General features: G+C 49.3%; 2 protein-coding genes across 4 annotated transcripts in view; one reads left to right on the top strand and one right to left on the bottom strand.

The window, feature by feature from the left end:
* Positions 1–20,529, top strand: part of BCO1 (beta-carotene oxygenase 1) — a 176,915-nt gene that overhangs the window by 35,111 nt on the left and 121,275 nt on the right. Inside the window, exons 7-11 of the mRNA XM_084958113.1 lie at positions 3,304–3,673; positions 6,227–6,375; positions 14,660–14,930; positions 16,447–16,676; positions 16,862–17,063. The gene's annotated coding sequence lies outside the window, so the exon portion shown is untranslated. The remainder of the gene's footprint in view (positions 1–3,303; positions 3,674–6,226; positions 6,376–14,659; positions 14,931–16,446; positions 16,677–16,861; positions 17,064–20,529) is intronic.
* PKD1L2 (polycystin 1 like 2) overlaps positions 1–20,529 on the bottom strand; it is a 101,719-nt gene that overhangs the window by 12,765 nt on the left and 68,425 nt on the right. Inside the window, exons 25-34 of one of the 3 annotated variants that reach the window (XM_084959469.1) lie at positions 19,191–19,390; positions 18,315–18,532; positions 16,808–17,024; positions 12,920–13,205; positions 11,256–11,460; positions 10,040–10,136; positions 6,184–6,321; positions 4,559–4,744; positions 3,329–3,656; positions 726–859 (exon numbers count right to left, since the gene is read on the bottom strand). In XM_084959469.1, the coding sequence (XP_084815595.1) occupies positions 726–859; positions 3,329–3,656; positions 4,559–4,744; positions 6,184–6,321; positions 10,040–10,136; positions 11,256–11,460; positions 12,920–13,205; positions 16,808–17,024; positions 18,315–18,532; positions 19,191–19,390 (2,009 nt within the window). Of the gene's footprint in view, positions 1–50; positions 860–3,328; positions 3,657–4,558; positions 4,745–6,183; positions 6,322–10,039; positions 10,137–11,255; positions 11,461–12,919; positions 13,206–16,807; positions 17,025–18,314; positions 18,533–19,190; positions 19,391–20,529 lie in introns of those variants that run through there. The other 2 variants (XM_084959470.1, XM_084959471.1) reach the window with 2 other exon arrangements.

The following is a 20,529-nucleotide window of genomic DNA, read 5'->3' as shown; positions in this document are numbered from 1 at the left end:
TACTTTCCACTTTGCATGATCTTGAAATGTTTTAAAACTACAAATGTGACTTTTAGTTAAAATGTAATTTAATATTTAAAAAGTTTCATTTTTAAGGAGAGGTGGTTAAGTTTTTGGAAAATTGATTATTAGCTGAAGAGGCCTGAAGTTATTGTTTTCAATAGATCGTGATTAGAGGGTGGAAGGCAGGCAGTGGGGAGAAAGAGTAGAACACAAAATGGAGCTCATTGCATGTAGCTAAGGAAATTATTTCTGAAGCTTTTGTCTCAGTTATGGTCATGTGTATTTGTATGTCTGCGTGTTGAAATACAATGTGAAATGAACTTTGCAGTGTACACTGAGGTACTACCAAGTGGTAAAATACTGTTTTAGGTGAAGTTTACCATGTCACCCCCTCCCCAGCCCTTCATTGCCAGTACCCCACCCCACTCCCGATAGAGTGGGAAGCTGAAGGATTTGAGCTACCTTCAGACCCCAGCCAGGTTCCTTAGGATGACCTGGAAGACAGACCAGAAGGAAGTGCAGGCAGCCAGGAAAAAGGCTAGAGCAGCCCTGAAACCTTGGCTTTGTGGGCCCATGGAGAATGAAGACCCCCCACCCCCCAGAATTTCCCAAAACATTTGCCCTGGAGTTCTGTCCCGGGGTGGCCAGGCCCAGTAGGGCCAGGAGCCCTAGCCCAGAGGAAGGGGTAGCATGCACAGGGATTCACAGGCAAGCCTGCCCACCCAGGGCACTGGTCTCCAGGGTCAGAGTGACGATGCAGAACAGGTTGACGTTGGCGTTGTAGACCGTGAACTCCACAAACGCGGCTCTGGTCAGGCTGTCCAGCCAGGTGTTGTCAAAGAGGTACTGGAGAGTTCTGTGGAAAAGGATTATTTAGGGGCTTCTCCATCCACAGGGGCTCCCTGCTCCCTCACCCCAGGGAGGAGCCCAAGTCTTCCTGTCAGAACTTCTCCCTCTAAAAAAGAAAGAAAGAAAAAGGGGTTCCTGCTGTGGTGCAACAGGTTAAGGATCCAGCATTGTCTCTGCAACAGCACAGGTTCAATTCCTGGGTCTGGAGCAGTGGGAAGCTGCAGCTGTGCCATAGGTCGTAGCTGCAGCTCAGATTCCTGGCCTGGGAACTTCCATATGCCATGGGTGTGGCCCAAAAAACTTCTCCCTCTGACTCTGTGTCTCAGGGCCACAGGGCCTTAAGGCTGCTCCTGGAAGTGGTCAGTTTCCCATCCCACATGCCAAGGTCTCCTGGCCACTAGGGCAGAGGTTCTGAAAGTATGGTCCCCAGACTGGTAGCATCGCATCATCTGGAAACTGGTTAGAAATGCAGATTCCCAGGCTTCACCCCATATCCCCCCCAGTTAGAAACTCCAAGGGTGGGGCCTGGGAATCTGTGTTTTGATGAGCTGGCCAAAGGATTATGATGCGTTTGGTTTTTTTTATGATGCGTTTTTTTGGTTTGTTTTGAACATTATCCAGCCACCTATTCATTAAGTATAGTTGATTTGGAATGTTATTTCTAGGTACATAGCATAGTGATTCACTATGTTTATAGATTTTACTTCACAAAAGTTATTACAGAATAAGTGCTATGTATATGTTTGTTTGTTTGTTTGTTTTGTCTTTTGTCTTTTCTAGGGCCGCTCCCACAACATATGGAGGTTCCCAGGCTAGGGGTCTAATCGGAGCTGTAGCTACCGGCCTACACAGGAGCCACAGCAACCAAGGCCGAGCCACGTCTGCAACCTACCCCATAGCTCACAGCAACGCCGGATCCTTAACCCGCTGAACAAGGCCAGGGATCAAACCCGCAACCTCATGGTTCCTCGTCAGATTCATAACCACTGCGCCACGACGGGAACTCCTAGAGTAAGTGCTATAGTTGCCTGTGTTATACAGTATATCCTTGTTGCTCATCTGTTTCATACATGGTAGTTTGTATGTGATGTGTATTGAAGTTTGAGGACTACACTGTTCGAGGAGCCGCAAAGAACAGCCGGGCTCGGGCAGGCTGCAACTGTCTAGGTCCCTCCAGGGCTGGTAGTTCACGAGACCCGTTTCTGGAGATCTGCTCATGGGTGTCCTGGGCAGAGCATGTGCTGTAGGGACCTGGGTTCAAATCCTACCTACCTCATTTGCAAGCTGATTGCTTCTCCAGGCCTCTGTTTCCTTATCTACAGTGATGTTAAACACCACTGCTTCTGGACCTTTGTGAAGAGAAAACTGAAGAGTGTGTGTGTGTGTGTGTGCGCGCGCGCGTGCACATGTGTGGTAATAATAGCTGTTATTACTCAGAGCAGTGGTGATGGGCCTGTTATAAAAGATACCCTGTCACTGGTGCGTCTGCATCCTTCTTGGTACATAGAAGCAGAGAGAGTGTCAGCTGTTCCGAGTGGCAGGAAAATACCTCTCATGTGGAAGTAGAGTATTCCCAGCCTGTCCTTAATTCCAGGGACCGCAGCCAGTTGTTCTCTTTTGGGGTTTGTAACCTGTGTTCCTGGGTGTTGTAATAATTCAGTGGAGGAGACACTAACAGGAGCAATGTCAGGGTTTCAAATTTAGGGCTCTCTGACTCTAGAGTATGCTAGAAGGGGTAGTGTGCAAGGGCCCTGAGCGTCCCTGCGCATTTGTGCTGGGCGTTCCTGGAGTGCAAGGCCCTGGCTGAGCTTTCCCCAGGCCACATCTCAGGGCTGAGTTTGCAGTGAACACCCTTGAGGGGTGGGGTGACACCTTCCTTCAGACAAAGAGCAGGCTTGCTTCTGCCACTGTAGAAACAGTGAATGCTCCAAGCTCAGTGTTCCTCCTCAGTGCTCTAACTGACTGCACAGGCGAGCCTCTATCCTGGCCTTGCCTGAGGAGCTGACTCCAACCACCATGAAGCTCTGCTACTGCTTTTGCTGTGAGTAATACAGTCCTTTGTCTCTGATCAGGAGGCTTCTGTCTTCTGCCAGCATCCTTGAAACAGTAACAGGCTAGTATGTTAGATGATGAGCAGGATAAGACCTCAGACTCTGCATAGTTCTTGGTTAAGGTTAAGAGCCGAAACTACATCCTATTTGCCTGGTGGTGGATGCTTTGTGTGGTACTGAGTTCCCCATCTCTGTACCAGCTCCAGCAGGGCCTGAGAATCCTGGGGCAGGACTTCTCTTCCAACTCAGATTGCAGTTTTCAGTGGCCTGAAAATATGACCTGAATGCTTCGGACTCCCCTAGCCCCTTCCCACAATGATATAAACGAGCTTGGCTCAGCCCTGTTTTGAAGGCCGCACCTGCCAGGCAGACCTAGAATCGAGCAAATGTCTTTCCTCAGCTGCACATCAATCAAGTGAGCTCACCTAGAGGCACTTTGGCGATCCGTCCCCAAGGAGACCACGTAACCTCCTCCCCGGTACACAGTGAGTTTGCCCCAGATGGGATGCCCTCGGCGCTGGCTCTGGCTCCTGTACTGCCAAGCCTGGGGAAAGCCATTGCTCTTATTGAAGATGGATGCATTCCAGCCTTCCCCATAGTCTGACAAGTCTTCGACATCCAGGGAATATGGCGCACGGCATCCATCAAGAGAAGCCTGCAGCTGCTGGGCAAGAGGGCAAGAGCTTTCCTGGACCCTCACTTGGCGAATCTGGGCACTGCCAACCAGCTTGGAGTTCCCATCAGTGATAAATCCTGGAGATGAAAGAAAGGTAGGTAAATCTAGCCATCAGTATCTTCTTAATGTACCCGGAGCTCCCTGGCCTGAATGCTAACATGGACTTCAGTGTACCCATTATAGAATCAGCCAGGAGAAGTTCATGGCCAGCCACAGATTACATTCAGCCACTCATCACCATTTCCCCACCATGGACCTCTTCTACTTCTTGCATAGCTTCCCTTGGGGAATGGTAGCCCCACTACTGGTCATCAACTTGGGGACCATTTATGACCTTCCTTCAATGCCCACATCCTAACAGTCACCAAGGCCCATCAGTAGTACTCGTTCAGTGTTGTCTGCACCCCTCCCCATCTCTGTACCACCCGCTATATCAGCCCTACCATTTCTCCCCACTATCCTAACCTACCTACCCTCCACTCCGACTGCCACACACGTCCACAACGATCCTTCTTATATCACATATTTGATCATGTTACCCTCTCACAGAGAAGCTGTCAGTGGCTCCTTACTTCCTTAAACATAAACTATGAACTTGAGAGCCTTCCTGATCTGGCCCCTGTTCCTCTCTCTAGCCTTGCCTCTCATGGGTCCTCTTACTCTACACTGTAGCCATTCTCGGTGCTCTGTAGTTCCAGGGAGTCTAGTGCCTGGTTGTTTCAGGCTTGCCTTTTTTCATGTTGTGCATTCTGCCTGGCCCATAGTTTCTGCCTGGCTGGTTCCGGCTCAGTTATCTGAGAAGGAGGCTCTCTGCTCTGCACCCAGGGAGATATAGGGGTCCTCAGAAGCTCCCTTCTTTATAGCGTAATTCTGTGGTTATTGGTTCCTTATAAGGCTGATGCTGACACTGACCCACATCTGTTCCCACAAGGGGTCTACACGAGGGGCTAACACATGTCCTGGGGTAGGGGGACAGCACCTGGGTGATGACCGTACAGGTTGCTCAGGAGTGTGGTGTTGGCCCACGTGAAGAATTCCTGGAAGCCCAGCACAGCTGAAAGGCCTTGGGTGAAGCTGTGCTCGAGGTGTCTGTTGAGGTGGTAGGCGCTGGGGTCCCTCTGCCCATAGGCCACCAGCAGCAGCATCCACAAGAAGCCCACATAGGCTGGGAGGGAAAGACAGCCCTGATCAGGCAGAGGCCCCAACCCCACCAAGCCTAGTGTAGGAAACGGAAACGCACAAGGCTCAGAACACCGGAGGTCTTATAGACCAGCCCCTGGGCCCTCTGGTGACAAAGGACCCAGTCCTTAGAGAGAGAGCAGAAAGGAGTCAAATCCTCAGACCGCGAGCCTCCTGCCTGGGTTCCCATCCCGAGCCTGCCACTTCCTCTCCGTGTGCCCTTCCCAAGTGCCTTAACCCCTTCGTGCCTCACTCTCCTCATCTGTGAAGTGGGGATAACAGTTCTGTTGCATAGGATTGTTGTGAAAGAGTCAACAAATTAATATTTATAAAGCACTCATAATAGTGCCTGCATGGACTTGGTGCCATGTGAATGTTTCTTAAACAAAATTCTTTAAAAATGGAGCCCTGCCGTGTTGCAATGCTGAGGACAAAGCAATAAGATGACAGGTGTGTTTCCAGCCCTCCTGGAGCTCCCCTATAGACAGGTGAGTGTGACCTAAGGGCGCACTAGGTTCAAAGATGTAGTTTAGGAGGCCTGGCATCAGAATCGCACTGGGGATGCAGAACCTACTGAGCCAGAATCTCTGAGTCCAATGCCTGGGAATAGCCATTCTGGGAAATCCCTCCCCTGCCCCTACCCTGAGATGACTTGTCAGGGTTCTGCCCATGCCCTTCTTGCTTTGCATTCTGTGCATGCAACTCCTAGGCAGGCTCCCTGACTCTGCTTTAGCCAGCAGGAGGGCAGGCCAGGACTGCTGAAGGGTCAGTGCCCTTCTCAGAAGCAGCCCTCACCAGTGACCTGGTGAGTGGCCACTGATGTGTATTGCGTCCCCCCACCTAGGTCCCAGCAGGACCAAGCCCCAGTTGCCCACATGGAACCCACTCCTCAACCACCTTCCACGGGCTTCCTTCTCTTCCCCTGTGGTTTTTCCTATCAGTGCTTCCCAGGGTCACCTCCCAAACCAGCTGCTTGTACCTAGAGCAGCTTATAGGGGAACCCAGACTAGACACACAATGAAGTTTGAAAGCCCCTTGGCAGCAGGCCAGGGGAGCCTCTCTGCCGCCTTCGCCTTTGGGCTGAGGAATGAAGAATAAAAGGAACTCGCCAGAGGAAAAGGAGGAGGGCGAGTGCGCATTCCAGGCCCGGGGTCAGGAGCTGCAGGGCATGTGTCACTGGAGCCCAGGGGCCAAGGGGCTGACAAAGGTGACCTGGTGGCTGAAGTCAAGGCAGGGATTTTGGACTTTATCCAGTGGCCGTGGGGAAAGATATTAACTATAGGGGAGAAGCTGGGGTGCGTTGATATCTAGGACGAGGGCCTCAGAAGCAGCGTGGGCCTGTCACAGCTCACGACACGTCTGCTCAAGCCTGTGTTGAGAACAGGCAAGTGAGAAGGTTGCGCGTGGGTAACTTTGGCTGCCTACCCAAGATTTCTCTGATCAAGGCAAATGCCTTCTGTTCCTTGAGGCGGGTGGCTTTCATCCTCTCGATGTCAGAGGCCAGAGGCGGCTGGTAGCTGTCCCTTCTGCTCTTTCTTCGTGCTCGGAACAAGGCGGCAGCGTCTGTGAAAAAGCAAGGGCACAAGGACAGATCCCCACATGGCCAGTGGAACCAAGGTACGGCCGCAACCAGGAGACTCCCCTTACCTGGCCCAGCGGGACCCACCCTTCCTCCTCTTGGGGAGCCAGTTCCCAGCCCTGCCGTCTCTGCCTCTGCCTGGGCTCCCCTGGTGCCCGGCATGCCACCCCTTCCTCTCCAGCGGGAGGATGCTTGTACTGAAAGCACAGAGGCCTTTTCTCCTGGCTTTCTAAGATGGACCCCAGTGCTTCCAAAACTTTGAAAGATGGGAGGATGACAGGGTCGCATATCTCACAAGTCCTGTTGTGTCTTAATTCTCCAAGTATCTTCTTTTTCAGACTGCTTTACTGAGCTATAATTTTCATAAATTCGCCCATTGGAAGCCTACAACTTTGTAATTTTAGGAGATTTACAGCCCTGTGCCATCATCACCACAGCCCAGTTTTAGGACATTTCTGTCACCCTTACAGGTTCCCTCATGACCCCAAAGCTGGTCTCCACTCCTACTCTATCCCTACCTGCAGTCCCATTAATTTACTGTCTCTATAGATTTTTTTTTTCTGAAGTTTTCATACAATTGGAATCATATGTACATAGTTTTTGTATTTGGTATCTTTCACTTGGCATAATGGTTAGGAGTTCATGTTATGTATATTAGTTAGTTTCTTTTTATTGTTGAGTAGTAGTCTGTCATATGGATATACTACTTTCGTTTATCCACTCACCTATTTTTTTTTTTTTCCTGCCTTTTAGGGCTGCCCCCATGGCATATGGAGGTTCCCAGGCTAGGGGCCCAATTGGAGCTACAGCTGCTGGCCTACACCACAGCCACAGTAATACCAGATACGAGCCACGTCTGCGACCTACACCACAGCTCATGGCAACGCCAGATCATTAACCTGCTGAGCGAGGCCAGGGATCGAACCCGCAACCTCACAGTTCCTAGTTGGATTCGTTTCTGCTGCGCCATGATGGGAACGCCTGTCCACTCGCCTATAGATGGACATTTGGATTACTCCTAGTTTGGGCTGTTATGAGTAAGGCTGCCTAGAATGTTCACATGCAGGTATTTATGTGGACGTATATTTTCATTTCTCTTGGGTAGATTCCTAGGAGTGGCGAAATACCTTTTGGCTATTAACAAATGAAGTGGTGAACACTTGTATACCAGTTTCTGTATAAAAATAAGTTTTCTCTGGGTAAATTGTTGGGATGTATGGTAAATCCATTTTTAGTTTTGAAAGCTGCTACCAAACTGTCTTCTGGAGTGGCTGTACCCTTTTACATTCCCACCAGCAGCATACGAATGCTGTAGCTTCTCTGTAGCCTTATCAGCATTATCACTATTTTTAGCCATTCTGATAGGTATGTTATCTTCCCAACTATCTTTTTTTTTTTTCTTTCCTTTTTCTGCCACACCCCTGGCATATGAAAGTTCCTGTGCCAGGGATCAAATTGAAGCCACAGCTGTGGCAATGCCATATCCTTAACCTACTGTGCTAGGCTGGGGCTCTAACCTGCAGTGCCACAGAGACAAGCTGGATCATTAACCCTTTGTGGCATAACAGGAACTCCTGTCTTTAGGATCCACGCCTTTCTGTTCATTCCTTCTCCGCCCCCCTCCCCGCCCCCGCCCCGCCGCCACTGCAGGCCATCTCTTGTCTGGACCTTTTCAATAGACTTCCTACTGGCCTCCCCATTTCTCCTTTGGACCCAATACTTCTGGTCTCCAAGAGCAGCCCCAATAATCTTCCTAAACATCACAAATCAGATAATGCTGCTCTCCTATTTAAAACATTCCACAACCCCAGCATGGCCCCAGACCCTATAGGGCCCTGTGTGACCTGCTCCCCACTGCCTCTCTGCCCTCATCTTAAACCCCATTCCCTCCATGCACACACAGCTCCCCGTGCCCTGACCACACTGTCAGGTATTGCTGTACAGTGACAAGCTCTGAGCCTCAGGACCTTTGCACATGCCCAGTGTTCAATCCCTTCCTTCTCCGATGCTTCAGGAGCTAGCTTAGGGACCACTTCATCAGAGAGGGCTGCACCCTCTTATTCTTCGCCCCTCATTCTCATCACAGTTCACAGTTACCTGTCTTCTGGTGCATTTACTTGTTTAATAAATAGCCAAATGGGCTGCTCATGGCAAGAGCAGCCACCCATTCCATCCAGTCAGTGCTGTGTTACCAGGGCTGAGGGTGAGAGCGGGGACTGGCTTCAGACAGACTCGAGGGAACTCTGCGGGGGTGGGGGGTAATGCAGCTGCTCTAAGTCTGAATTGTGGTGATAGTTGCACAACTCTATAAATTTACTAAAGTCAATGCATTATATACTTACTGTGAGTAGATTTTATGTAAATCATGTTCTCCAGCCATTGTTACTGCCCAGCACACAAGTACTCCTTGGATAATTGCCAAAGGAATGACTGAATGAATATTTAATTGTTTGGCAGGCTGGCATCTCTTTGGAGAAAAATCACTCTTTTGACTTGGAAAAATGGTGTTAATAGGCTTTTTGGGTCTGCAAAGCCAAAACCCTATTGTAGGGCAGAAGAATTCAGGCCCATGGTCACCACACTGCATGATGATGTAGGAATGTAGGTGTTTATTCCTGTTTTATTTTCCCTGAAAGTCACAGTCTCTGCACAGCTGATTAGGGTGTTGTTTCTGTTTTGCTTCTTGTTTGTTTTTTGTAATTATTGTAGGCACCCTCAGGAGTTTTGGTTGGGATGCGAGAAATCAGGTTGGTGGAAGAGGGCTGGTTATTGGGCTCCTCTGCCAGGAATCAGCATGGCTGTGTTATTAAAAAAAACCCTTTATGGAGCTCCTGTGTGGCACACCAGGTTAAGAATCCAGTGTTGTCACTGCAGCGGCTGGGGTCTCTCCTCTGGAGTGTGTTTGGTTCCTGGCCTAGAAACTTCCATATGCCACAGGTGCGGACAAAAACAAACAAACAAACAAACACCAACAAAAAACCCCACAAAACTGTTTACAAAAACAGGCACTGAGGAGTTCCCATTGTGGCTCAGTGGGTTAAAGACCTGATATAGTCTCTGTGAGAATGTGGGTTTGATCCCTGGGTTTCACTCAGTGGGTTAAGGATCTGGCATCGCAGCAGGCTCTGAGTTGCAGATACGGCTCAGATCCAGTGTGGCTATGGCTGTGGTGTAGGCCTGCAGCAGCTGCAGCTCTGATTCGAAGAACACTCGCCTAGTAATTTCCATGTGCCACAGATGCAGCCGTAAAAAGGAAAAAAACAAAAACAAAAACAGGCACTCAGCTGGATTTGGCACCCTGGTGGTTGTTTGCAGACCCTTGTCTTAGAGCCCTAATTAACCGCCCCCACCCCAGGCTTTTGGGGTTGGTTGGTTTGTTTTTCATTCTGACGACTTGAGACTCAGAGAAGAAAGCTGCCTGCTTGAAATGACACAGAGAGTGACGCCAGTGCAGAGCAGAAGCCCACAGTTCCCCTTCGGGCTTGGGCATCGGAGAGAAAGGCCCTGATAAAGAAGGAGCAAGGCTGCTCAAGAGACAGCGGAGGAGTCAGTTGTCTCTGGATGGTTGAGGGTCCACCCAGTCAGGGCAAAGGCTGATGGGGAGCAAGGGTCTGAGGCCAGGACCTCCCAGTGGCCAGGCTCCACAGGGCTTTCTCATCCTCATGTGGTTCCAGGCCTATGCCTGCACCCGGGCGCCATTACCTGGGCTGGAGAGACATCCTGGAAGGGGGGCCACAGGCTCCTCCTCGTCCTCCACTCTCTTCAGGACCAGTGCAAAGAAAGCAGCAAATCCCAGCACCTGGAAGACACCCGCTGTGAACCCCAAGTGTGCATTGGGATCTACCAACTCCTGGTCTGAGCGTGGGGCCACAGCTGTGTCCTGGGCATAGGAGCCGTGCTCTGGGGAAGCCGATGGGAACAGGCCCATCCTCGGCAGAGAGGGGACGTGGTCATGAAGCGTAGGGCCAGCACTTGTATGCACTTGGCATTGACCAGACAGAGTGACAGGCAAACCCTTGAGCTCAGCCTGACTTCCCACCTGCTGCCCCGCCTTTCTCTTTCATCTCAGCCTGGGGACTTAGTCCTTCCTTGGTACCCCTGACTCAGTGAGGTGCACCTGCCTCCTCCTCCCTCCCTTTCTTCTTGTATTAAGTAGTTGCTTCCACTACCCTGTCTCTGCACCTGCAGTGCACTAGCGCGGTAGGATTCTGTGGTTTGGTTGGGGAAAAAGGGCTTGGGACAGTGTGCTTAATATTCTCAGACTAGACCAGGGGAGGTGACACGAGCTGTTTAAGTCTCTGATGAAGGCTGTTCAGGGCAGAATGAGGGTGAGGGATTCCATGATGCCTCAAAGGAGGAAAGATTCTGTCTAAATATTCCTTCATTTGTGCGGGCTTCCCTCACCCACACACAGTATTCCGCCCGCCTGGGTCCTTCCAGGCTGGACTCAGTATCTCTTTGACTCTGACTGCTCTCTGGCATAATTTTATATTTTCAGAAATAGCGTATTTCCAGTTCCTGCACATATTTAATGACTTGGTGTTTTTTTTCTGAAGGTAAAATTCCTGTAAGTTGCTGGCTCATCTCACAGTCAAAAGCATTTTAGAGATGAGGAAATGTGGCATCATTCCTATTTATACGTGTGGTCTAGAGCAAGGTTTTTTGGTGGTTTTATCCTCTTAAGCTAGGTTTTCTCATCGATAAAATGGGGTGGGGACCCTCCTCTAAGAGTGATTGTGAGGGAGCTTGGATTATCCTGGTTGTTGCCTTTCTGCCTGGGTCCACCCAGAGGTGGGTTTTCCATGCGGGTTTGTTGAATGAATAGATGAAGTAATCCCTGAAGCCTAAGGATGGGACAGCTGGCAGGAAGGAAAGTGTAGGCAAGAGAGGAAGAGGGCAGACACATAGGGATCCTGACCTTCAAGGGCTGGGTGACAAACACACTCTCCACAAAGGAGACAGCCATGGAGATGAGCCACTTGAGGGAGCTGGCCCGTCCATAGTGCAGGCCATAGAGCATGGTGAAGAAGGCTGACACTCCGCTGGTGGCCGCCACCAGGAGCCAGCCCACCAGGACACACCACCAGGGCAGGCCTCGAGGGGGCTTGCTTGCCTGCAGGGAGCTGCAAGGGAGGGTGGTTATGATCAGAGTGGCACCATTTGGGGCTCAAGGTCCCATCCCACTCCACCCCCACCAGCTGCATGACCTTGGCCAAGCTCCTTGACCTCTCAGACCTTCACAGTTTTCTCCTCTATCCTATTCTGTATTCTTTCTAGTAAACATACATATATTCTATTGAGGTCACCTTTATTCAGTTATTATTATTTTTTGCTTTTTAGGGCTATACCCTCAGCATACGGAGGTTCCCAAGCTAGGGGTCGAATCAGAGCTACAGCTGCCGGCCTACACCACAGCCACAGTGACACCAATCCGATCCATGTACGCGACCTACACCACAGCTCACGGCAACGCCAGATCCTTAACCCACTGAGCGAGGCTGGGGATCAAACCCGCAACCTCAACCTCATGGTTCCTAGTTGGATTGTTTCCACTGCGCCACGACGGGAACTCCAAGGTCACCTTTATTCACTTCTTGCTAGGAGCTGGTCTCCATGTAAACTGCTTTACGCCAGTTTGCTCTCTGAGTCCTCACAACAAGTTCAAAACACTGGTGCTATATAATTTTAAGTTTGTATTATATTCCCCACTGTAGAGAAATCAGTGTGCACAGTGAACCCCCATCAACTACCTTTAACAACCATCGTCTTATGAAACTTATTTCATCAATCCTCATCTGCTTTTTTTTTGTTGCTGAATATTTAAAAATAAATTCCATACGTAACATAAACTCATCAGTTATTTTAGAAAACATCTCAGAAATGATCGTTTTCTCACTAAATTATGTTGTGGTTGGAAAAGAAAAAAAATTTTCTGTCTTTTCTAGATTCTTCTGGATGGTCTAAGAATCAAATTGACATAAGACAGATTAACAGGAGAAGAACCAAATTTAATTACATATGTATAGGGCACCAGAAGAATATAGAGCCCAAGGACAAAATAGGCAATTGATGTTTATGTGGCATTTGAGAGGAAGAAAAGGGGTAAAGTTTTGGGACCTCAAAGGGGTGGAAGGAAATTCACAGCGGGGTGAAAGCAAATGTTTGGTGAACAGATGTTTGCTCTGCTGCAAACGGATCAGGAGGGGACTCCAGGCCCCACCAGACCTAGTCTTTGTAGATATCTCAAGTGATACTGCCCCCCCAGGGAGCAGGCCCTTTGAAATTCTTTTTGGTTTTGAGTCAGGAGATAGGCTTTATCATTCCCATTGTACAGATAAGGAAACCAGCTCAGGGAAGTTGAGGGACTTGTCCAAGAAAATGCTGGGAAACACCCAGAAAATGGTTATAAACTGTAAAGTGCTGTATAAAAGGCCCTCCTTGTCTTTTGGCAAAATAATCCTGTTCAAAACCCTCTTCCTACATCTGTGCAAAAGCCCCACATTGCTGCTGCTTGGGTGGATCTGGATGAATAACCTTCCAAGCTTGACTGGGATGCCCTCTCCACCCAGGGGAGTGGATTACCTGGTGTGTTTTGGGGATAGAGTTCCAGCCTCTTCCCCCAGGTAGTCCTTCAGGGTCTGCAACTGTCTCAGCGCCTGGGTGTGGCTCTGACACTGGGAGTAGCCCCGGGTCCCCACCAGCAGCAGCTCCTGTTCCACGTGCTCCAGCTGAAGGTAGAGACACTGCCTGTAGGCAAGGTCCTTCCAAGTGTCACTTGAGCCCACCTTGGGCGTGGAACATTGCATTTTCCCCAGAGGACAAGGGCAGGAAAGAGCATCAGCTTGTGCTGAGTGACAGAGCAGACCGCCTGCAATGAAAAAAAAGGTAGTGTTAGTAACAGCTTTCTTGCGTCGCCTACTTACTAGGTGACAAGCCAGGAGAAATCTGAGGTTCCAAAAGATGGGGTACTCAGCTTATTTGGTCACTTAAGATTTGAATGTTCCTCTTTTAGCTATATATATATATATATATATATATATATATATATATATATATATATGGTTTTTTTTTTTTTTTTTTTTGTCTTTTTGCCTTTTCTAGGGCCACTCCCGCGGCATATGGAGGTTCCCAGGCTAGGGGTCGAATCGGCGCTGTAGCCGCTGGCCTACACCACAGCCACAGCAATGCAGGATCCGAGCCGCATCTGCAACCTACACCACAGCTCACGGCAACGCCAGATCCTTAACCCACTGAGCGAGGCCAGGGATCGAACCTGAAACCTCATGGTTTCTAGTCAGATTCGTTAACCACTGAGCCACAATGGGAACTCCTTCTTTTAGCGTTTTATCAAGGATGTTTTCCTGGAGTTCCCATCATGGCTCAGTGATTAACAAATCTGACTAGGAACCATGAGGTTGCAAGTTTGACCCCTGGCCTCGCTCAGTGGGTTAAGGATCTGGCGTTGCCGTGAGCTCTGGTGTAGGCTGCAGACTCGGCTCGCGTCCTGCGTTGCTGTGGCTCTGGCGTAGGCCGGTGGCTACAGCTCCGATTCGACCCCTCTCCTGGGAACCTCCATATGCCGCGGGAGCAGCACTAGAAATGGCAAAAAGACAAAAAAAAAAAAAAAAAAACAAGATATTTTCCAAATTTCCTTTCACACAGACAAGAATTACATGTGCATTGTCCTCCTTCAGCAGTTACCCACATTTGCCAATCTTGTCTCCGCCTACTGCCTTACTTTCTGGTGTACCTTAAGCAAGCCCTAGGCATAGTGTTCCTTCATCAGCAACTATAAGAGTTGAATTTGAACCCAAGTTTGCCAAAGATGGTATAAGTCTTCATCTTTTGTTCTTAACTTTATTAAGAAAAAAATTAATTGCCAAAATAGAAAGAATGCTGGGATGAATGTGTATCCATTATTGAAAATTCTCAGCTCACAGCCAAGTGTGTTTTACCTGCCCCCATCCACCCTCTCCACCTGGGTTATTTTACAGTAGATTCCAAGCTCCATGTCCTGGCACTAAATATTTTAATATGTCTCTATAGAAGAAATGGACTCTTTAAAAACTAAACCACAATGTCATCATCAGTCTTTAAAACAATTAATGATAATCCTTTAATAGCACAAAATATCCAGTGGATGGTCAAGTTTCCCCTGATTATCTCTGAGCATTTTTCTATACTTGGTTTGTTCAAATTTCAGCTTCCTAAAAAGTTAAAAAAGAAAAAAAGGTGTTTTTTTTTTTTCAGTTACATAGGTAATACATACTCTTTGCAAAAAAATCAAATTTGATTGTTTCCTCTGTTCCCTGTGCCTTCTAGGGGAAGCTGGGCCGCTCTGGGTGGAACCAGGCCTGGGCCCTTGGGGCCTGGGCTGGGAGGCTGGTGCCCAGCTGGGCACATGCTCCTGTGGAGAGACGGGCCCAGGTCCTCCTTCGCCAGTATTCATCCTCACGAGGCGTGCATGACGCTGGATATAGGACGTGGCACAGGAGAGCACCCTGGCCCTAGGACCCCTCCGCCGTCACCAGTGAGAAGCGAATGAGAAAATAACAAGACACGTGGGGAAGGCTCTGGTTCAGACCAGATGTTGGTAAAGGCCTGGCAACACTGACTGCTTCTCTCTGACCCAAGCCTCCTCCCTCCCCATCCTTCCTGGGCCTCCTTCGCTGAAGCCAGAGCTAAAGGTTCCAGCTTCAGCAGCCTTCATGTTGCGAGCATTCTGGCGATGTTTCAGGAAGAAACATCACGTCCAGTCATAACTACTCACTGAATCCCTGCTTTGTGTCAGACGGGGGTCTAAACTTTTCACTTAGCCTGTGACCTCATTTGGTCTTCAAAATAAGTCAAGGAGTTGGGTGGATCAGTGCTTCCATTTTACAGGGGAGGGTGCAGCCTTGGTGGTCTAGTGGTGAGTGAGCTGCCTTCCATTTTATACGGGAGAAAACAGTCTCAGAGAGGTTGAGCAACTGTCCAGATTTGCATAGCTGCTCTTGCAGCCGGAAGAGCCCCAGGTCTAGCCAACTCCAGAGTCCATGTTCTAAGGCCCTTGCTGTGGATGCCAATGACTCCAAACCCCGAAGACCCCAAACAGGGCCAAGTGTCCAGTATGGGCATCAGCAGAGCTCCTGCAGGGACGACCTTCTCAGGCAGCCCAAGCCCAGTTCTCTGGGGCTAATCCTCTGAGTGGCCAGAATGTGGGCATCAAAGTGAGGCTGACCTTGGGGTCAGCATGGGCCTGGCTGGGAGGGCTTTGAGTGCTACGGTAAGGAGCTGGAACCTTGACTTGAGAACAATGGCTCTCAACAGTCAGTGTGTATAGCAGTTACCAAAGCCACTGGTTAAAAATGCAGATTTCTGACCTCACCTCAGAAAATTTAATTCACTGTATCAGAGGTGGAGCCAAGAGTTATTAATTGAAATTCCCCAATCTGTAGATCCCATTTTTGTATTCTCAACAAGGTTTAGTCAGTGACCAGCCTTGTGTGTTAAAAATGGCAGCATTCCTAACCCACACCACCCAGGATGACAGCCACGTGCCACATGTGGTTGTTTAAATTAAAACTAATTAAAATTAAAAATTTAATTCCCTGGGATTTCCCATTGTGGCACAGTGGAAATGAATCTGACTGGGAACCATGAGGTTGTGGGTTCAATCCCTGGCTTCGCTCAGTGGGTTAAGGATCCGGCATTGCTGTGAGCTGTGGCATAGGTTGCAGACACAACTCAGATCTGGCGTTGCTGTGGCTGTGGTGTAGGCTGGCAGCTACAGCTCCAGTTCAGTCCCTAGCCTGGGAACCTCCATATGCCATGGGTGCAGCCCTAAAAAGGCAAAAAGACACACACACAAAAATTTAGTTCCCTAGCCACATTTCAAGTGTCAGTAGCTATTGTGTGGCCAGTGGCTGCCATATTGGTCAGTGCAGCTGTAGACCATTTTTGTCACTGGGAATTTCTATTGGACAGGGTGGTCTAAACACTAGCAATAGTGATCTGGGTGGAAGATGGAAGGGAAAGGGGTAAGAGGAGATTGACAGAGACTAGTTCAAAATATAGTAATGTGCAGTAAGTATGTGCAGCGCCTCACCCAGTTCACGATTTGGCACCAGGTGATGTGAAAGCAGTGTTAAGAGCTACAGAGGACATGGCTGGAGACCCTGTTGTGGATGAGAGGTTGGGTTGCCCCCCTGAGGAAGGGACCCTTCAGCTAAGAATAAAGCCTGAGTAGCCACTGGCCAAGTGAAGAGAGGAGAAAGACCATTCTAGATCAGAGGACCAGCATCACAGCCTGGTGTTGTGAGGAGAGCAGGATGCCTGCGATACAGAGAGGGAAGAGATGGTGAGTGTTTGGAGTAGAGGTGAGAGAGACCCCGGCAGGGCTTTTGACCCCCTGGCGATACACAAGTCTCTCAGTCCTGCCTCTGCTTGGCTCCACCACACCCCCTCTCGGCAAAAAATGTCAGGACCTACCTTTTGCTTGTGCAGACCCAAGAGCACGTGTTAAAGGGCTCCCTCTCTGTTCAGCTTCCTCCCAGAACACCTGCCCTGGCTTGTGCTGCCGACAAACAACGTCTTCCACCAAGGCCAGCAGTTGGTTGATGTCCATCGAGTCCCCGGAGTCCCAGCAGGAGCCAGGAGGTGGCACCTTCAGAGCTTTGAACAAGGAGCTGACGAGTCTCCACAAATCCTGCAAGTTACCCAGTGGGTAAAAGAGCATGAGCTACAGGTGAGGAGGCGGCTTAGGGGCCAGGAGCACTTGCCCTGGGGCTGGACAGTCTGGGTCTGGATCCCAGCTCTGCCTACTGAGAAATGATGTTGGACCCCCCCGAGCTTCCGTTTTATCACCCATAAAATCCCTCTTCTAGGATTTCACGTGACACTTTCCAGGCTGTATTCCTCAGAGGGTGGAACACGCTAGGTGTTCAATAAATGCTTATGTGTTCATGAATACAAAGGGAGTCCCTTATATGTGCTTCCAGCCTGTAATCTCTGATGAAAGTTTAATATTTTGTACATAGTAGGTACCCAAAAAGTGTGTGTGCGGAGTCCTCATTGTGGTTCAGTGATGACAAACCCAACTAGTATCCAGGATGATGTAGGTTTGATTCCCGGCCTCGCTCAGTGGTTTAAGGATCCAGTGTTGCTGTGAGTTGCGGTATAGATCGTAGGTAGATGCAGCTTGGGTCCTGTGTTGCTGTGACTGTGGAGTAGGCTGGCAGCTGCAGCCCTGATTTGAACCCTAGCCTAGGAACTTCCATATGCCACAGGTGTGGCCCTTAGGGAAAAAAAAGAGACAAAACGTTTGTGTGCATGTGTGTATATATAGGTGTTTGTGGTGTTTGTGTGCGTGTGTGTACATGTGTGCAAACGTGTGGTATGTGTGTACATGTATTATGCAGGTGTGTATTTGTACGTGTTTATGTGTGTGCATGTGTATACATGTTTGTAAATGTGTGTGAATGTGCATATGGCATGTGTATGCATTTGTGTATAGGTGTATGTGTGTGTCTACATGTGTTTAGTGTGCAGGTACATGCATGTGTTTACATGTGTATGTATACATGCGTACATGTTTGTAGGTGTGTACGTGTGTATGCCTGTGTGAATGTGTACACATGCAGCATGTCTGTACGCATGTCTGTGTAGGTGTGTGTGTGTGTACATGTATGTGTGTGCATCACGCAGGTGTATGTATATGTATGCGTGTACATGTGCACACATGTACATATTTTTAGGTGTGTGTGTAGTTTGTGTGTGTGTGTGTGAATGTGTGCTCACGTGGCATGTGTGTAAACATGCATGTGTAGGTGTACGTGTGTATGTGTGTGCACATGTGTGCGCACGTGTGTATGCAGTTGGAAAATCTGGGTGACTGATGCTGTCAGACGACATGGGTTGCAGGCCCCAAGCCCCATTCCCCACCCCCACTTCTGCCCAGGCCAGAGCACCCCCTACACTGCTGAGGTTGAGAACCTGCCTTGGTCACTGCTTCCAGCGTCGGAAGGCCATCCTCCATGGGCTGTAGTGAGGGGGCTGGGACGAGGGGCCCCCCAGCCCATCTCCCAGTGCTCTGCTTCTTGGTTCTCCGGGGCCGGGTGTTCCGAAAGATTTGAACGATCAGGAGGTTGATGGGGAACATGAGGAGAGAGCTCTCCAGCCCAATCATTGCTTCCTGCCAGGTGAACTCGATTTTACCTGCCACAGATGGAGGGAAGGGGTCAGGGGGAGAGTCCCCTCCCTCCCTTGTAGGGGGTGACTGTGCAGTAAGGATCCACCTTGCCCAGAGAGAGGTCTGGCCCTGAGTGGCTCCTACGCCCTTGGGATGTCCTGCCTGGTGAGTGTGCCTTTGTTTACCTGGGGTCTTGGACCACATGGTGTAGTCTATGCAACAGAGTGGCTTATGGTCGGGGCAGCAGTCTCACAGTAGCCCCTCATCTTCTGGAGGGGCTGGAGGCTAAGGTCAGCCGTGCGTCTATGTGAGCATGCCCCAATAAAAACTCTGGACACCAAGGCTTGGGTGAGCGTCCCTGGTTGACAGTACTCCATGCCTGTTGTCACAGGTCATTGTTAGGAGGAGCAAGCAGGGTCCACTGGCAGAACATAACTGGAGGCTCCAGGCCTGGTCTCCATGGACCCAGCTCCACATGCCTCTCACCCCTCCTGATTTTCATCTGTATTCTTTCTCTGTAATGATTGTGAGTGCCGTGGCATTCCTGACCTCTGTGAGTCCTTCCAGTGAGTTATTGAACCTGAGGGTGGTCTTGGGACCTCTGGAATCGTGTGCCATCTCTGGGGCAGTGATGGCTCATGTCCATGAACCAGTGGCCCTCACTGCCGTGACAGTGGGAATTACCCAAGTCCATCTTCTGCTCAGCCGGGTCCTTGGGGACACCCCAGAACATGATGCTGGTCAGCATGGTGCAGAGCAGCAGGGAGAAGCAGCAGGACACCCTCTGGACACGGGTGAAGTTGCTCCGAGCTGAGCTGCTGAAGATGGAATACCAAATGTGGCCATCCTGGAAGCCCATGGAGGTCTTCATGAAAAACAGGTGGCTGTGGACAAGCCGGGGGAGATGGACAGGCATTTAAATAGGGAGACAAAAATGGGGAGATGACTGTTCTCTTTGGAGCAATCCTGGGATGGAGGGAGGGCTCTGTTTCTGAAATTCATCATCAGTATTTTCTTTCTGTTATAAAAGAAATACAGCATCATAGTAGCATCATTTAGAGTTAATGATGGGGACTCTGGACAGAGTGGTGGGAATCCTAGACTTACTGCCGTGTGATCGTGGGCAAGTTACTTTAGTTTTTACACCTCGGTTTATTCATCTGTAAAATGGGGGCAGTAGCAGAACCTGCCTTGCTGGGTTGTTGAAAGGATTGAAAGTGATGATTTTTGTAAAGCATTTGACATCAGTATTAGCAGTGGTTTTTGTTACAATTTTTTTTTCCTTTTTTTTTTTTTTTTGCTTTTTATGGACACGCTCATGGCATATGGAAGTTCCTAGGCTAGGGGTCCAATTGGAGCTACAGCTGGCCACAGCTACAGTCACAGCAACACAGGGTCCGAGCCATGTCTGCAACCTACAGCCAAGCTCAGGGCAATGCTGGATTCCTGAACCACTGAGCGAGCCCAGGGATTGGAATCTGCATCCTTATGGATACTAGTTGGATTTGTTTCCACTGAGCCACAATGAGAACTCCTTGTTGTAATTTTAATATAATAATATAACTTAATATAACTTATGATTTGTTTTGTTATAATTAGAGCATTAGAGAATAGTAGTTAACATTCCCAGGCTTTGAGTTTAGATTCAGATTGAGAAAATAAAAATTGTGAGACAGGGTCTCTGAAAATGGCACCACATTCTCCTAAATAATCTGCATTATTTCCCTCTGAGTAAAATGTAGTTTAACCACAGGAGATATTCAAGGGCTCAGATTCTGTTAAGAGGGTCCAGAGCAGATATTCCCGGCTTCCGCCTGTTCTGATTGGCCAGTGCCAGCACCCTCCAGGGTTTGTGCCATACTTTGACAATCACTTGGGCCTGTGGATGCCTGAACTCAGAGTAGAGGTACAGAAGGAGAGAGGTCAGTTGCCAACAATAGTGATTGTCCATGTTACTATTCTCTTTTAACAAATATTTGATGGGCTTGGTGTTGTGTCCCAGGTGCTCTGCTGGGCCCCCCAG

This window comes from Sus scrofa, chromosome 6, assembly GCF_054392235.1.
Source record: "Sus scrofa isolate SSC_HxYL_T2T_F1_AM1 chromosome 6, Sscrofa_HxYL_maternal_Yorkshire_Landrace_v2.0, whole genome shotgun sequence".
Taxonomy (NCBI): Eukaryota; Metazoa; Chordata; class Mammalia; order Artiodactyla; family Suidae; genus Sus; species Sus scrofa.
The sequence above is the reverse complement of the archived record's forward strand: the minus strand, read 5'-3'. Positions and strand labels throughout refer to the sequence as shown.